General features: G+C 37.0%; 1 protein-coding gene and 1 non-coding gene across 2 annotated transcripts; one reads left to right on the forward strand and one right to left on the reverse strand.

The window, feature by feature from the left end:
* Nucleotides 1-2,976: 2,976 nt before the first annotated feature.
* On the reverse strand, nucleotides 2,977-3,083 carry LOC128287451 (small nucleolar RNA R71). The gene has a single exon (XR_008278151.1). It is a non-coding gene; the product is annotated as a small nucleolar RNA R71 (small nucleolar RNA).
* Nucleotides 3,084-4,185: 1,102 nt separating this feature from the next.
* On the forward strand, nucleotides 4,186-4,674 carry LOC128286810 (uncharacterized). Its single transcript, XM_053024529.1, has one exon. The coding sequence runs from the start codon at nucleotides 4,186-4,188 to the stop codon at nucleotides 4,672-4,674; it is 489 nt and encodes a 162-aa protein (XP_052880489.1).
* Nucleotides 4,675-19,459: the final 14,785 nt, after the last annotated feature.

Below are 19,459 nucleotides of genomic sequence, written 5' to 3' on the forward strand. Positions count from 1 at the left end.
GGCGGAATCTTAGGGGACATAAAAATCTAAAATGATATAGGCACTATTTCTTTGGACCGTTTGAGCCTTTTCAAGCCAACCCTATGATATTTGATCCTTGAAACTGAAATTTTGAGCTTAAAAGCCTGTTTATTGCAATGAACCTACATTATAAGCCACATTACCATATTTTAAAGTTATCCAAATTTTGTGCACCTATCTTAACTAAAGTTGTCTTGGTAATCAACATTTAAGGAAGTTTTCATAAAGGTGTATGTGTTCATGCTTAAAAAAAAAAGCGAAGAAAGGTTTGCTCAGTCTCCAAAAAGGAAAACTGTATGAACTTGAGTTCAAAATAAGTTTGGGGTACTCCAAAGGTTTACTTAAAGAAAAAGGTTGTTTTACGAGAAAACCAAGACAAAGTTAAAGGTTAAGATTTTTAAACCAAAGTATCCCATCTCTTAAAATCCCTACCTTTAACCGAGCCTCACTACAACCTTATAAAAGACCTATTGATTTGATGATTATGTCACCTACATTAGTGGAGAGGAAGTCCTAAGTTAAACATATGAAGATCATAAATAAGCCTTGTGATTGTTTGCTTGATTGATAAGAAATTATGTTGAATGAAGAATGTTATCTATGACTATGACATACATGGAAACTATGTTTCATGTTGGCATATTTTGAAGCTTAGTATTATCTTAAGGAATGTTTGCATATGAATTACTTGTTGATGAGCATGAAGTTGTTAATGCATGATTATGAGACAAAGATTGATTCTACTTACACAATTAGCAATTTTGCCTTAGCAAGACCTTTTGCTGTGAATGAACATTACTCGGGACGAGCAATGGTTTAAGTTTAGGGGTGTGTAAACGGAAAAATATATAGGATTTTTCCTATGTCATTTATCACCTTTTACTTAAAATTGTTTTTATAACTAAGTAATTGTTTAATAAATTAATGAAATATGTGAAAATATGAAATTAAGACATCGAAATTATTAAAATGTGATTTTATGCTTTATTATATAGTTTTCATGAAATAAATGGCTTATTTTATATTAATTTGAATATATTATATTTTTAAGACATAAAGTGGGCCATGCATGATTAAATTAAATAATGAAATATAAAAATATATTTAATAATTCATTTTAAATATTTTATTAATAATTTGGGTTTTAAATTAATTAATTAAATTGAATAAATTCTATTCTTTGGTCCTCTAACTTGTTGATTTATTCTGGACAGGTGTGATAGCTTTACTGGACTACCAAACCATCCAAATTGGGGACCAAGTCAACACAAAATTTAGCTGCACATGGCTTTCCATAAACCACTTTTTGATTTAATTGCACAAGGTCCTTGAAGAGTTGAAGAAATTAGAGATTTACATGAAGATTTGCACTTGACTGAGTCTTAGTCTTGAGCTGTTGTGGCACTCAAATTGACCAAAAATCAAGAAAAAATCAGCTCAACTTCTTCACTTTATGGCCAGCCACCCATGGAAGATGCTTCAAAAGATGAAAACTCCTATTTTTAGTAAACTATCCCCCTCTTCTCTCCTATAAATAAGACCTCATTCTCACATTTCTACTCATCCCTCATCACTCATCACTCATCCTTCATTCCTTATTCATTATCCTAGCATTCTTCTTTTCTCCCCACGACTATCATCATCTTTTCATAAAGATTTTAGCATTTAAGCGTCTTAAAGAACCCTTGGTCAGCCACCTTGGAGAGCCATCAGCAAAAGAGCGTAGCAAAGGAACGAATGAGCCTCGTCAGTCAGAGTCTTGGGTGACAGCCACTTTAAATTGGGTTTAATCTTTATTTTCTTTAATTTAATTTAACGATGTTTGCTATGTGTTCTTTGTTCTTGTTTGCAACAATGTTAGCTGAATTTTATTTAAGCTAGGATTACTTTGATTAAATAATATTTATTAGATTCATGCTTATAATGTTTGTGCCTCAATCGATCATGTTTTCAATTAAAATCAAGTTTGTATTTCGTTCATACGTGATTGAAATACACCTGAATTAGCTGAGCGATCCTAACAAGACAACGGCTAGTGGACGCATAATTGAAATGTACATGCTCAATTTAGATCCTAACCTGATTAAATTGAAGGTTGCATAACAACCCTAACCAGGCTCTGTTATCTACATAGTTTTTAGATTTGTGTGATTAAACTGTTTCAAACCTAACACATCCCTATTACCTCACACGAATACTAAGAAATCCTTAGTAAATAAGGATCAGCAAAATGCGTATTTACTAGGTAAAGGATTCCGAAAGGACTTTACGTGGTTTCCAAACTCATGAAAGATCGAGTTGTCATGGAATGTTTTTCCGAATATTATTAAGCATGTTGATAATAAATTGAGCTTAATTAAAGAAATTGTCCTACTTTATTTATGTCATAATTATTGCAAATTGTGTTTTATTTTTCTAAAATCTATTTCATTCATATAGTTTGCATACTTAGGTTACTTTACATTAGGGATCATTGCATTTAGTTTAATATATTTTAACCATCACTTCTCAACTAAATTGTGTTTTTATTTACCAAATTGTTAATATAATTTTACAAATTAAGTGACTTAGCACAAATACAATCTCTGTGGAGACGATAACTTGATATTTACTTATTACTTGATAACGACTGTGTACACTTGCACAAACCTACGCGTTACAGCACCCCAATTCAAATTGAAACCAGTAATGTTTCAAATGCTCCAAACGGTAGGCCAGTTCAATGGTATGCCCATAAAAGATCCACACTTACACCTTTGATTATTCATGGAGGTGAGTGATTCATTTAAGTTAGCTGGCGTGACTGAAGATGTACTGAGGGTAAAACTATTTTTGTACTCATTGTAAGATCGAGCACGAGCATGGCTGAATCCAATGCCACCAAGTTCAATATCTACTTGGCAAGAATTAGCAGAAAGGTTTTTGGTAAAATATTTTCCACCAAGTAAGAACGCAAAGTTGCGTAATAAGATAACAACTTTCCAAAAATTGGATGACGAATCTTTGTATGAGGCATGGGAAAGATTCAAGGAATTACTTCATAAGTGTCCTCATCATGGGATTCCTTATTGAATCCAATTGGAATCATTTTATAATGGTATTAATGCACATACAAGATTAATGGTGGATGCTTCTGTGAAGTGTGTGATTTTATTTAAGTCTATAACGAGGCTTACGAGATCATTGAAATGATTGCAAGCAACATTTACTAATGGCCGATAAATCAGGCAGTTTCAAGAAGACGTATAGCCGAAGTGCATGAAGTGGACGCACTAACTTCACTCTTTGCTCAGGTATCTTCTATTTCTTCTATGCTAAAATACTTTAGCACTAATGGTTTGAGTAATTTTGCAGCTCAATCACCAAGTCAATATGAAGTAGTTTCTTACGTATACAGTAAGGAAGGTTATTCTTTCGAGATTCACTCTTCAAATCCTGAATCAGTTTGTTATGTAAGGAACCAATATCAAAATAGAAATGGATAAGGACTACAGTCCCAATTCTACAATCCTTCATGGCAGAACCATCTAAATGTTTCCTAGAGTAACCAAGGAAATGGACCAAACAACAACCAAATGTAGCATAGACCCAACCAAACTCAAAGGTTTAACCAACAAGCCTTAAAACCACCCCAAGCTGAATTATCAAATAGTTTGGAAGACTTGTTGAAGGCATATATGGTGAAAAATGACGTATTCATCCAAAGTCAAACAACAACGCTAAACAATCTGGAGAACTAGATGGGTCAGTTAGTTATTGAGCTTCATAGTAAACCGCAAGGAGCCTTGCCAAGCGACACATAAAATCCAAGAAATTTGGGTAAAGTGCATTACAAAGTGGTAAGATTTGGAACCTAAAAATGTTGTGGTTAAAGATGAGCCTACTAAAAAAGAGGAAAGTTAACCAATAGTTGAAGTTCCTACAATAGAAAAATCATATGCTGAAAAATTTGATGAGGTAAACCCTAAACTAGTGAATTCTAGAAAGAAAACACCTACTTTTGCATATTTACCTCCTCAGAAAAGTTATCCATATCAACCTAGAGTTCTATATCCTCAAAGACTTCAGCAAAATAAGTAGAGACAAGAGGTACAATTTAAGAAGTTCTTGGATGTTTTAAAGCAATTACACATCAACATCCCATTGGTGGAGGCTTTAGAACAAATGCCCAATTATGTAAAGTTTATGAAAGATATCTTTTCCAAGAAGAAACAACTTAGTGAGTATGAGACTGTCGCTTTGACGAAGGAGTGTAGTGCGTGTTTACAGAACAAGCTACCTTCAAAAATAAAGGATACTGGAAGCTTTACAATACCTTGCAACATTGGTGAATTATATTGTAGTAAAACTTTGTGTGGCTTAGAAGCAAGCATCAACTTGATGCCCAAATCTATTTTCAAGCTATTGGGAATAGGTGAAGTAAGACCCACTACTGTAACCCTTCAACTTGCAGATCAGTCATTGGCATATCCTGAAGGAAAGATCAATGATGTTTTGGTAAGAGTTGATAAATTCATTTTTCCTACTGATTTCATTGTTTTGGATTTTGAAGCAGACAAAGAAGTTTTGAGCATCCTCGGGAGACATTTCCTAGTCGGGAAGAACGTTGATAGATGTGCAAAAAGGCTAACTCATGATACGAGTTCAAGATAATAACGTATCGTTTAATGTTCTGAAGGAAATGGATTTCTCGATTAAATGGAAAAGTGTTCAGTAATGGATTAGAAACTTAGTTTTTACGAGAAACAATTCTGAAGAAGACCCATTGGAGAATGCTTTAGAGTATGAACCATTCGAAGATGAAAAAGGTGATCAAGGTTTGGCTTTGATGGAAGCGAATTCGAGGAGTTATATTCAACCACCGCGGTTTGAACTGCTAGAGTTGAAAGTTCGAGAATTTTCACAACCCAAATTGTAAATCGAGGAACCACCTAAACTCAAACTAAAGGTACTTTTGTCTCATTTAAAATATGTTTATCTCAATAATATTTCTACTTTGCCTGTGATTATTTTAGCGGACTTGATAGAATATCAAGAGCAGCAATTGATTGCTCTTTTATAGAAGTTTAAAAAGGCAACTTGGTTGGACAATAGCTGACATACAAGGTATAAGTCCTTCCTTTTGTATGCATAAAATTATTTTAGAGGAAGGAGGAAAATTTAAGATTTATGGGAAAATGAGACTTAACCTTATCGTGAAATAAGTGGTATGGAAGGAGGTAATCAAATGGTTAGATGTAGGAATTATTTACCCCATCTCAGATAGTTCTTGGGTAAGTTCGGGAAATGTTTACCGAAGAAAGGTGGGATCACGATCGACAAAAATGAACGAAAGGAGTTAATCCTGACGAGAACTATCACGGGTTGGAGAATCTATATTGACTATAGAAAGTTGAACAAAGCCACTCGTAATGATCATTTTCTTTTACCTTTTATGGATCAAATGCTAGATCGATTAGCAAGTAATGAATTTTATTACTTTTTATATGGATATTTGGGATACAACCAAATAGTTATACCCCGAAAGACCAATATAAAACTACTTTTACCTGTCCATACGGTACATTTGCTTTTAGGCGAATGCCTTTCAACTTATGTAATGCACCTGTCACATTTCAATGATGTATGATGACCATTTTCACTAATATGGTTGAAAATTATGTTGAGGTTTTCATGGATGATTTCTCTGTTTTTGGTAATACTTACGATATTTTCTTGAATAATTTGGCTAAGATACTCAAAAGATGTAAGGAGACAAATCTCAGTCCTTAACTGGGAGAAGTGCCATTTTATGGTTAATGAGAGAATTGTCTTAGGCCACAAAATTTCCAAGAAGGGAGTCGAAGTGGATAAAGCAAAGGCAGACGTGATTGAAAGATTACCGCCCCAATTAGTGTGAAAGGAGTTAGAAGTTTCTTAGGCCATGTCTGTTTTTATCATAGATTTATAAAGGATTTTTCAAAAATTTCTAAACCTTTATGTATGCTTTTAGAAAAAGATATTTTTTTTTATTTTAACAAAGCATGTTTAGAAGCTTTTGAGAAATTAAAAAGCCGATTAATTTCAGCCTCAATAATTGTTACACCTGATTGGAACTCACCTTTTGAGTTGATGTGTGATGCAAGCGATTTCACTGTTGGAACTGTGATGGGTCAAAGAAGGAACAAAGTCTTTCATCCTATCTACTATTCAAATAGAATTTTGATAGGAGCCTAGATCAATTATACGGTAACTGAAAAACAACTCTTTGCTATAGTTTTTGCTTTGGACAAGTTCTGTTCATATCTTATAGGTACCAAAGTTACATTGTTTACCGATCATGCGACTATTAAGTACTTACTCATAAAGAAAGATGCTAAACTGAGACTAATTCAATGGATACTCTTACTCCAAGAATTTGACCTTGAGATCCAAGACAGAAAAGGTGTTGAAAATCAAGTAGTTGATCATCTGTCGAGGCTAGAACAAAATAAGGTAACTTCTTCACTTGTTCCAATTAGTGAGAATTTTCTTGATGAGCATATCTTCGAGGTAAGTCAAATCTATGAAACACCTTGGTTTGCTAATTTTTCCAATTATTTAGCATGCGGAATAATTCTTCGAGAAATGACGTACCAAAAAAGGAAGAAATTCCTTCATGATAGTCAGTATTATTTCTGGAAGGATCCATATTTTTTAAAAAAATATGCAGATAACATAATTAGGATGTGCGTAGCTGGAAGTGAGATTGATGATATTTTGTACCACTACCATCCATCTTCGAATGGGGGACACTTTGGGGGTTCACGTATAGCAACAAAGATTTTACAAGCTGGGTTCTTTTTGCCTACATTGTTTAAAGATGCATATGCTTATGTGAAAAACTATGATCGATGCCAAATAACTGGAAACATATCAAGAAGGAACAAGATGCCCTGGACAATTATTTTAGAGATAGAACTATTTGATGCATGGAGCATTGATTTTCTATGCATGTTTCCTTCTTCCTATGGGAACAAGTATATCTTGGTAGATGTGGACTGTGACACCCCAAACTCGATCGGGATGGACCAACCCGAATTCGAAGCTTACATTAGCCACCGAAGCAACTCTTTAGCCAACAACCACCCGACACACACCCCAACCTTATAACACCTCATTTATGGCTAATTAATTATCATTTATTAATGCGGAAGTAGTTTATGAACCATATTTATACTTTTTCTAAGTATTTAAACCTAAAGATATTTTGGTCATTTTACCACTTAAGGTTAAAACTATCCTGATTTCTAAATAGTTACCGACCTTCTTTTAGTAAAATTATGCAAGCACTAAAAATTTCAACTTAATTTGAGTCCATTTACTATGTTTAATTCAAATTTTATTATTATGGACTAAATCGTAACTTTTATAAACTTTTAGTACATTTTCAAAATTAAAAATTAAGAGCGTTTCTACCAAATAATAGCAGTTACAAGTTTAATCATAAAATCTTACCAAGTTTCCCTATCATTAAAGGCTTCAATTAATCTAATCAAGTTTTAAGATTAAAATATAAATTAAGCAAATTAGAATACTAGATTACAAAAATAAAAATCAAACCCCCAAAAGCCCACACGCCCTTGTGCAAACTACTGCACCTATTTTGTCAAAAAAATTGTTTTAATTTCCCTATTTTACATATTTTGCTTACCCATCAAACTTGAAATAGCTACAATTAATTACCATAAACATCAACACATCTCCAACTTGTTTTATTTACAACAAATATACAACAATTAATCAAAATTTAACACCCAATTACAAGCTTAGCAAACACCAATTAATTCACACAAGCTACATACCTTAATCGCAAGCAATTCACTCCATGGTAAGCTTCAATTAAACATTGTTAATATAAAATACATGCTTCATAAACCATATTATCAACTACCGTACGAACACTTATCAACATACCATAAATCAAACATCAATTAAACATAAAATCATGTATTAAAGCAAGTATAAAATCACCAAAATTAAAGTCCAAAATTTAATGTACAATGTTCATTACAAGTAAAATAACACTAGTCCTAAAAGCATCACAATGCCTCTATATAGTCTCTAAGGTAAATTTCTTAAGCCACTACCGAGCCTTATTCTTGGATCGCCCTTGCACTCGCTTCTTGACTCCTTACACCTGGAAATTCTTTGCATGAAATGTGAGGTTGTGAGCTTAAAAAGCTCAGTGAATGATAGTAAAAACATAGAGTAATTTGCACCCAATAATGCATAAATCAAAGCGATTAAGCATTAAATTTTTAGTCACAACATGTTAACAGTTCACCACAACATCACATGCTATTTCAAGAATTAAGAACCAATTTTTCCATGGCATGTAAAATCATATTTTAACACATAAACACTCAAATTATATTGGCATAATCAATCAATTATATTGTCATAATACATCCATGTAAATAAGTAAACGTGTGATCATACATTGGATAAGCAGATCTCTAAACTCCCACAAATCAAATACAATATTTTGAATTGGGTAGGTTGAAGCCACACGCTCCCTTATAGCGCCTCAAATAACCCAATGACTGGAGACTCAAGCTCAACATTCCTTTATCTACTCCAAACAAATCAGTCCACCAAGAGCCATATGCTCACAATATCACAAATCCTATGGCATGCCAACTATATCCAATGGATCCACCATGCAATGTTGCCAATATAATCATACATACAATGCATTAAATCTGCTGTGTAATCATGTAACACCCCTTACCCGTATTCGACGCTAAAACAGGGTACGAGCCATTAACGGACTTATACACAAGCAATCACACAAAAACGAGACATAAATTTCCATCTAAATTTAAAACTTTTCATAAACATTCATGACGTCCCTAAAACAAGCCTACGAGGCCCAAAACATACATTGGAAGTGATTCTGGACTAAATCGAGAACTTTAGAAAACTTCACAACACAGAAAACTTTTCATGTTTTTAGGAGCCACACACTCGTATAGCTTGGGACGCGCCCGTGTGGGCAGGCCGTGTGGTCAAACAAGCCCGTGTCCCTAACCCATGTAACTCTCTATTTGTCACCCAAGAACAAATTGAAGTCACACGGCCAAGTCACACGCCCGTGTGCTAGGCCATGTGGTCGATTTAAAAATTATGATGTTTCATAAATTAGGTGCAGACTACACATGACCAGGGCACACGCCCGTGCCTGAAGCCGTGTCATCCACAGGCTGAAACACATGCCTGTGTCTCTGCCCGTGTGCTCAATACCGAGCATTCTATTTTGCAACAATTAAGATGCAGGGGACACATGGCTGAACACATACGCATAGGGCAAGCCGTGTGTCACACACGGCCTAGACACACGCCCGTGTGTCTACCTGTGTGGACAAAAATAAGGCTACTTAGCAAACCATTTTGTCACCCTTCCATGCACAACCTAGACAACAACACATAACACCGTTCCAAGTATATACATTCAATCAAACCAGCCACAACCAAGGCATCAATACCTCATTCACATGCTATCATTTATCATACACAAACATCACATATATCTCAACTCAAATCATACAATTTCCCACATCCATGAAAGACATTATCATAAGCATATATACTTAAACTAATATTAGCCAATTTCAATGGCCATTTACAAAATGAATTATCAACCATCATAAGCCAACACATTTGGCCAAATCAATTATGACACATAACAAAATGACTAAGCCCCTTGTAACACCCCAAACTCGGCCCAGACACTATGGCCGAATCTGACGTGTTACATTGAAGTGTTTTAGCAAAAACCCTTCTTAAACAAAAGAAACCTTAATTAACTTAACTTAAAAAAAATAAACACACCTTTCAGTTGCGGAAAAGTAGAAAACATATTATAATTTAGGGATCCCAAGTTCAACTTCTCGTAATTACAATGAAAATAATAATAATTCAAGTAATAATAGCATAATGAAAACCTTATTACAATCTGGCCTGAAACATACTTAATAAAAAAAACATATAAGCTTAAGAAAAAGAAGTCCAAATTTGTCTTGCTAGCTGGCCACCCAGAGTCCCTCAAAACATCGAACCGTCTAATAAGCATCACCTGAAAATAAAATTAAAGAAGGGGTGACTTTTCGCATACTCAGTGTGTACAACCCTCGATGAAAAACAAGCATTCAAAGACAAATCATCAAACATGCAATGAAATCCAATCCAAATTATCCATTCGCTACACACCAGCTCCATCCCCCATCACACTATGTGGGGATATAAATATCGACCCACCTAGCCCACACACCAATGGTAGCCCGGTTGCGGAACTACCTTCATTTACATATTAGGCTTTAAAAGTCGTTGGTGGATCCATGATTATCAAGCAACCATGCGAATCCTCATATACTTCCTCCGTTCCATAATTCCCACCCCATATGCAACCTAAGCAGAATGTCATATGTATGCATGTCACATCCATAAAACTTACATTCAACACCTGGGGGTATTCTGGTCATTCTCGCCCTTAGGGGCATTTCGATAATTTTCCCTTAATTACGGTTTTCACTTACCTTGGCCCATGAACAAGTCCCGCGAGCTAAGATGAACGAATACTATGCACCAGGTAGGATTCCAGAGAAGAAGAGGTGGGTCATTAAGATCGCTTAAGTACTGAGCTCTCCCTAGATCCAATCCTAGACATGCATACACCCGTTGCCACACCTTAACCCTATGACTTGTCCACAGTCTCAATTAATTAATTAAGTTTTATGTAGTCATCATATACTAGGCCCAATACCCCTACATACATGCATATGGCCCACTAGGCCCAATTTTATTCAAATGGCCCATCTGGCCCAGTTCATATTCTTATGGCCCACTAAGCCCAATTCACATTCATATTGCCAATTAGGCCCAAATCATATTATATTCATGCTCACATACAAATTTCCTAACACATAGCATCACTTATCAATCCTTGCGTACTATGGGCCCAACAGCCCATCAGGCCCATTTAGCCTATTTTGGCCATTTGGCCAATTCTTAACCCAAGTCCATGGAATCGTTCGTGGGCCTCAGGCAACCTATCGGTTTCCTTTCCACGAGTGTTCATGCACTCGTATGACTATAGCAGCCCAACTTGCAGCTTTTCGGTATTTCAACTTTTCAGCTTTTCGGCATTTTGGCCTTTGCCGATTCATTGTGTGTGTGCAGTGTATGTGCACACCTGGTAGGCAAGCGTTCTGTGATTTCCTTAGCCAAAACCTACAATCGATATCACTCAAAGATTAATCTCACATACTTATCGAATACTTTACCAAAAGTAGGAATCTCACCTTAACCTTACCTTGCGCGATAAGTATAATAGCCCCTTCACTAACCACGATCAGCTCCTAGATCTGCACCAATCGTAACTATTAAAACCAGAATAATAGGTGACTCGTATCCAACACAAGTCCCCTTACCTTACTATGGCTATTTGGCCAACCTTAGCCAATGGATGAGGAATACTTACCAAAACTGCAACACTTAAGAGGCAATTCGGCAATAAGCTAAGATCCGAGATCCGATACTAATTCCCTGCGATAGTTGATTAGAAAGAGTGAGGGAAAATATTTGATACTTAGCAAAGAAATCGATTGGGAGAACAACACTTACAATAGATTTGACCGAAGTAGAAGGAGTAGTGATTGCACCAAGGGTATTCGGCCAAAGAGGTTCAGCCCTTTACGATTTTGTATGACAAAAGAGGGTTATTAAACTCTAAGGAAAAAATAAGAAAAGTTAGCAATGAGGTAGAGGAAGAATAGAATTCGACACAAGGAAGGAGAAAAAGAAAAGAAAAGTAGAGGGTTTTCGGCTTTTAGAGAAAAGAGTTTCTGGTAACAAGGTGAAGGAAATTCAGTCATTAGCCTCATACCCTAGCATTCGGCACCTATTTATAAGCCTTATAACCAAATTTCCCATGCCCAATTCCCCATTCGGCTCCATCACTTCTCCCTTCTCATCTCCTCTTTTTTCTCTCTGATAACCCCTTGATCCTTTCCTTAATTTTCTCTCCTGAACACTTCCCTTGGAGTCCACTTTCACGCCACTTCCATCATTCTAGAAGGTCAAAATTAAACTTTTAAAAACACTAAGCTAGGATTTGAACCTTGGACCTCTTTGCTAGCTCTTAACGCCACCTCCCTACACTCTAAGTGGCGTCACTTAGCCACTCCTCTACTAGGCTCTTTGCTGCTATTTTCCCCTATCTTTATTTAAAAGCCCAACTACCTGGCAACCGTGATTCTTTTAATAATTAACTTATAATTTCTTCTACCCCTTAATTCAAACTCAAACCTTGACCAAGACCTACCTTTGCGTAATTAGCACTTAACCAGAATTATTAATCACAAAAAGAAAAATTCAAGATTTCGGGATTTTTGGATTTCGGGATTTTTGGGGAGTTACAGTTCTACCCCTTAAAAGAAATTTCGTCCTCGAAATTTCCAACTACTAACATAGACTAGCACACCACACTTCCACTGTGCACTCTAATTCCAACTTAAGTAAATAGCACACTCTGGGTAAGTACGTACCATTATTCGCCTCTGGAGCGTTTCCATCCTCTTGACGACGTGCTGCATAGAGCAAAGTTGGCTGCCTCGCCTGAGCATGACCAGCAACTCTACCTGGTGCTCCACGACCCAAACCATTTCCACCTCTGGCCTGATCACAGCCTCTCGGCGGGGGCTGATCACCCTTTGGTGGCTGTACACCACCTCGGTCCACGACTGGCACCTGAGCTGACATTCTAGGGCAATTTCTGATCCTATACTCCATAGATCCACAAGCTAGACAAGCTCCCGTCCTCTTCCAACACTCGCTTACATGACCTTTCCTACAATCAGCACAAAGGGGCACCCTTAGATTAATAGCAGGGGGCCCTGCTTTATTTGGCCCATTAACTCTGGCCCTAGCCTTAGGCATCTGTCATTCACTAAGAGTATCAGCCTCCCTATTATTCCTACCCTTTTTTTTCGCCCGATTTAAGTGCTTAGTGCGCTTTACCTCCTCTGCTATCTTTGCCTTCTCCTCCAACTCCGAGAAAACTCACTCCCTTTGTGGAGCTATTAGTACCCTGAGGCTATCTCTAAGTCCATCCTCAAACCTCACGCAACGTTTATACTCCGTTGCCACCATTACTATCGCATACCTACTAAGGCGTAAAAACACAGCCTCATACTCCGACATCGATTTGTTCCCTTGGGTCAAATTCAGGGAACTCCTTCCTTCTAGCATCCACATAGCTTGCACCCACATACTTCCCTTAGAATGCAGCTTTGAAAAACTCCCAAGTGACCCACTCCGGTTGGGTGCCCTCTTTCACTGTCAGCCACCACTGTTAGGCTTCTTCCTTAAGCAGTGACACTGCTCCTTTCAACTTTTGCTCAAGTGAGCAGTCCAGGTCCTCCATTATCCTTTCAGTGGCCTCCAACCAATATTCCACCACATTGGGAGCCACGCCAGCCACACCCTTAAAGATCTCAGCCCCATTCGAATGAAGTCACTCCAGAATGGACCTCCGATTTTCACTGCAATTATTGGGCCCAACGACCTTTTCCAAAATTCTCAGCATTGCCTGCGACAATGCATCTTCTCCCGCGGCTTGATCATACGGTCCATTCCCAGCCACAGGTGAGGTCGGAGCCTCTTTTACTCCAACATTGGGCACATGGCCCGATGCTGACGATTCAGCCCTACGCGGCCTCGGCCACAGCCCCTTGCACCTCTTCTAGCACTCATCGTTGATTCGCGTATTATCTGGATTAGAAATTTTATGAAGTCTTAGTTAGTTTCAATAATTAACTCGATGTTTTATAGAAGTAATTAAAGAGAATATTGTTTTCAAAAATCCTCTACAGTTTCAAGTTCTTGCGGGCTTTGGTTCCATTCTAACAATATCATCTAGAGTAGCCCTCTAACTGTTTACTGTATAATAATTTGAACAAATTTAAGAGTACAAGTACTTACTTGTTTCAACGTCGGAGACTCAGTGTGCCGCTCAGCAAGACTTCTATTTTTCCAAAACATTGTGATCCAATCAAAAATATTTTTTTAAAACACAAAAACAAACCAAGTAATAAGGCCCAATTCACTGCCTAAGTTTTGCAACCTGGGCTCTGATACCACTAAATGTAACACCCCAAACCCAGCCCAGACGCTATGCCCAGATGCTATGGCTGAATCTGACGTATTACATTGAAGTATTTTAGCAGAAAACCTTCTTAAACAAAAGAAACCTTAATTAACTTAACTTAAAAAAAAAATAAACACACCTTTCAGTTGCAGAAACGTAGAAAACATACTATAATTTAGGAATCCCAAGTTCAACTTCTCGTAATAACAATGAAAATAATAATAATTCAAGTAATAATAGCATAATGAAAACCTTATTAAAATCTTGTCTGAAATATACTTAATAAAATAAGAACTTATAAGCTTAAGAAAAAGAAGTCCAAATTTGTCTTACTAGCTGGCCACCCAGAGTCCCTCCAAACATCGAACTGTTTAATGAGCATCACCTGAAAATAAAATGAAAGAGGGGGTGAGTTTTCACAAACTCAGTGTGTACAAACCTTGATGAAAAACAAGCATTCAAAGACAAATCATCAAACATGCAATGCAATCCCATCCAAATTATCCATCCGCTACACACTAGCTCCATCCCCCATCACACCATGTGGGGATATAAATATCGACCCACCCAACCCACACACCAATGGTAGCCCTGTCACACCCCTAACCCGAGACCGTCGCCGGAGTCAGACACGAGGTGTTAACAAACTTCAAACCACTTATTGATAATTTCCCAGACAAGCTGCCAATCTATGTACTAGTCGCTTCAAAAATCATAACTTGAGTTCTACAACTCAAAAATCAGTTTCGTAATTTTTCCCTGAAACTAGACTCATATGTCCCTCTACAGATTTTTTTCTAGAATTTCTGGTCAAGCCAATTAGTACAGTTTATTAGTTAAAGTCTCCCATGTTACAGGGGTCGACTACACTGACCTTTGTGCATTGCAACTCGAATAACTCGCTGTGCAGGGCTTCAATACTGATGTCGTTTGTTTCTATAGAAACTAGACTCACAAAGGAATCTATACATATATGGCATGATTTCTAAATGTCTCGGGTTAATTTATAATGAATTTTCAAAGTCGGAACAGGGAATCCAGAAACCGTTTTGGCCCTGTTTCACGAAAACCCAAATATCTCTTAACATACAACTCATATGACTATTTCGTTTCTTCCACATGAATATAGATTCATCAAGGTTCATTTACATAATTTATTCACTATTTAATTCCATTCCTACTATTTTTAGTGATTTTTCACATCCACATCACTGTTGCTGCCAGCATCTATTTCTAGGGTAGACTTTCTCTAACACATAGTTTCTATGATTCAACCACCCTTTTTCATATATAGTCCAAAATATAATCATGATGACCCATTCTAATGGCTGGTCATTGCCAAACATTTCCGTGCCTCTTAATGAGCATATACATACCAAATGATTATAACATTATGCTCAAAACATTTATAAGCCATTTTCGCATGGCTATTCAAAATTTTACATACCAAGTTCAAACAAAACATAATAGCCTATACATGCCGAAATGTTCTCTTAGACCATCTAAGAAGAAGATACCAAAAAGTCGCTAGTCGGTGTGATGACTTCGATGACGGTCCCGAATACGCAAAAAGTCGAGTCCAAGAAACCTAAAATTGGTGACAAGCAAACACCGAATGAGTATATAACTCAGTAAGTCATAAGCAATGCACTACCAACCATTAATAACATTATCGCAAAAGGAAACAAAATGGAGCGAGGCTAATTACTCCATTCAAACCGAACTATACCATAGTTCCTTAGACCATTCGATTCAACCACATACCAAGTTACACATTCACATTCCATATACTAATCAATAGGATATTTGAAGCATTTCTATACACCATTTTGTTTTCGTCACAATCATACATCTACATGACCTTTCACTCATTCCACGATAATTCTTATGTACGTGACTTCAATTTACATTGTCACATAGGTTCAGACTTACCAAGCTCAACCCCAAATATAAACATAGCGCCTATTAGCCATGAACTCAGGGTACTTACCCGATCCGCTGTCCGTGATCAATTCAATAGTGTCGCACACTCAGTGTCAATAGTGATTCAAAAGCATATAGTGGGTCCGCACACTTAGTGCTATATAATCAACTCGCACACTTAGTGCTATATGATCAAACTCGCACACTTAGTGCTGTACAAGTTTTAAACCCGCACACTTAGTGCCATTCTCATGATCACAAATGTTTATACCCGCACACTTAGTGCCAAATCAACAACTCAATACATCTCACCTCTTTTCCTTTCATTCAATACTTCCATCACCACATACATACATGTATATAAATTCATCATTCCTTTCGGCATAATTATATAGACATTATGTCTATTCAAATCAATACAAAATATATGCTTAGTGACTTACCTTGTGTTGGGTAAAATAGTCCAAGTCGGCTATTCGATGACCTTCGTCTTTCCCTTGCTTGATTCTCCTTCTTTAACTCCTTGAGCTTAATCAATAAATCAACTAGTTTAACCATCTTGCTAAACATTCATAATTCAATTACACATGCATATGTATGTTTGTATATTCGGCAACCATCCTCACTTATTACCCATTTAGTCAATAATCTAAGCCAAGATAAGGCTTCAATATGGTTGCCTCTAACCGAATACATGCACACCAATCTACTTCATTTGGCCGAATATGCATGTCTATGTTGAGGCCAATTTTACACTTAATACTACACAAAAAAAAACAGCATATATTTTACTAACTAACGCATTACATATTGTAGCTCAATACACATCTCTCGTTTACTTTATAACCGAAACAACATCACAAGCAAATATACACCTTAAAATAGTATATATGTCATACCAATACATCATGTGCAAACATATATTCATGTAGGTGCAAGGGCTGAATCTCAAGTTGTTTATATCCAAATATAAACACATATCCAAAGCTCAAATCTTACCTACCATGCAACATGCATGAATCATACTTATGGATATACCATGACCGAATACATCACAACACCATAACTTTGGTCATGATTAAGCAAAGAACTTAATGTCTTACTCAAAAATACTAAAAAGAAAGTCCAAGAGCCATCAATCCACCATCACATATACCATTAGCAAGCTTCATATTTAACATGCAATGGCATTAACACAAAATCTACCTTGGCCAAATACCATCCCCATGATATAACAAAGATTTGAACCATGGGCTAATAAGAACATCAAGCTAGCAACTAAAAACATGCATGAATCTCATGGCACAACCTCAAACATACCTTAATCTTGATGCAAGTATAGCCAAATCTCTTCCTAATCCCCTTCCAAACCAAACATGAAGCAAAAATTCCTTCCTTCCTCTTGGGTATTTTCGGTCAAGAGAGAATGAAATGGATGAGCAAAATTTTTTCTTTTCTTTTCTTCAATGCACGGCAATGGGGGTTCACTCACACACATTTTTTTCTTTCTTTATTACCCATACTTATTTGTTTATTGTTTCTCCCTAATGCACCAACAAAACATGTTTCATGACATGTTTAGCCCATACTCCTTGTCATGGCCGCCACCTCCTATAAAAGAGGGATATTTGACATGCAAGGCCATTGTTTTGCATGCATGCTTTAATTAGTCATCACACATTTCCCCATCATACTTTCAAAGTTTTCTACTAGGTCCTTTCTAGTGAAATTCACATTTATAACTCTAAATCAAACATCAAAAATGTCACATACGAATTAACACATATCATAAGCATCAAAATGAGCATTAAATTATTTTTATGCCTCGATTTTGCGGTCCCGAAACCACATTCCGACTAGGGTCAATTTTGGGCTGTCACAAGCCCGGTTGCGGGACTACCTTCATTTACATATTGGGTTTTAAAAGTCGTCGGTGGATCCATGATTGTCAAGTAACCATGCGAATTCTTATATACTTCCTCCGTTCCATAATTCCCACCCTATATGCAACCTAAGCAGAATGTCATATGTATGCATGTCACATCCATAAAACTTACATTCAACACATAGGGGTATTCTGGTCATTCTCGCCCTTAGAGGCATTTTGGTAATTTTCCCTTAATTATGGTTTTCACTTACCTTGGCCCATGAACAAGTCTCGCGAGCTAAGATGAACGAATATTATGCACCAAGTAGGATCCCAGAGAAGAGGAGGTGGGTCTTTAAGACCGCTTAAGTACCAAGCTCTCCCTAGATCCAATCCTAGACATGCATATACCCGTTACTACACCTTAACCCTATGACTTATCCACAGTCTCAATTAATTAATTAATTTTTATGTAGTCATCATATACTAGGCCCAATACCCCTACATACATGCATATGGCCCACTAGGCCCAATCTTATTCAAATGGCCCATCTGGCCCAATTCATATTCTTATGGCCCATTAACCCCAATTCACATTCATACGGCCCATTAGGCCCAAATAATATTATATTCATGCTCACATACAAATTTCGTAACACATAGCATCACTTGTCAATCCTTGCATATTATAGGCCTAACAGCCCATCAAGCCCATTTAGCCCATTTTGGCCTATTTGTCCAATTCTCAACCCAAGTCCACGAAATCGTCCGTGGGCCTCAGGCAACCTATCGGTTTCCTCTCCACGTGTGTTGGTGCACTCGTGTGACTACCGTAGCCCAACTTTCGACTTTTCGGTATTTTGGCTTTTGCCAGTTCATTGTGTGTGTGCAATTTATGTACACACCTGGTAGGCAAGTGTGCTGCATTTTCCTTAGCCCAAACCTATAATTGATATCACTCAAATATTAATCTCACATACTTATCGAATACTTTACCAAAAGCCGGAATCTCACCTTAACCTTACCTTGCGCGATAAGCATAACAACCCCTTCACTAACCACGACCAACTCTTAGATCTGCACCAATCGTAACTATTAACACCAGAATAATAGGTGACTCGTATCCAACACAAGTCCCCTTACCTTACTATGGCTATTCGGCCAACCTTAGCCAATGGATGGGGAATACTTACCAAAATCGCAACACCTAAAGGGCAATTTGGCAATGAGCTAAGATCCGAGATCCGATACTAATTCCCTACCACAGTTGATTTGAAAGAGTGAGGGACAATATTTGATACTTAGCAGAGAAACCGATTGGGAGAACAACACTTACACTAGATTTGACAGAAGTTGAAGGAGTAGTGATTGCACCAAGGGTATTCGGCCAAAGAGGTTCGGCGCTTTATGATTTTGTATGGCAAAAGAGGGTTATTCGACTCCAAAGAAAAAATAAGAAAAGTCAGCAATGAGGTAGAGGA

This window comes from Gossypium arboreum, chromosome 13 (assembly GCF_025698485.1).
Source record: "Gossypium arboreum isolate Shixiya-1 chromosome 13, ASM2569848v2, whole genome shotgun sequence".
In the NCBI taxonomy this organism is placed as follows: domain Eukaryota; kingdom Viridiplantae; phylum Streptophyta; class Magnoliopsida; order Malvales; family Malvaceae; genus Gossypium; species Gossypium arboreum.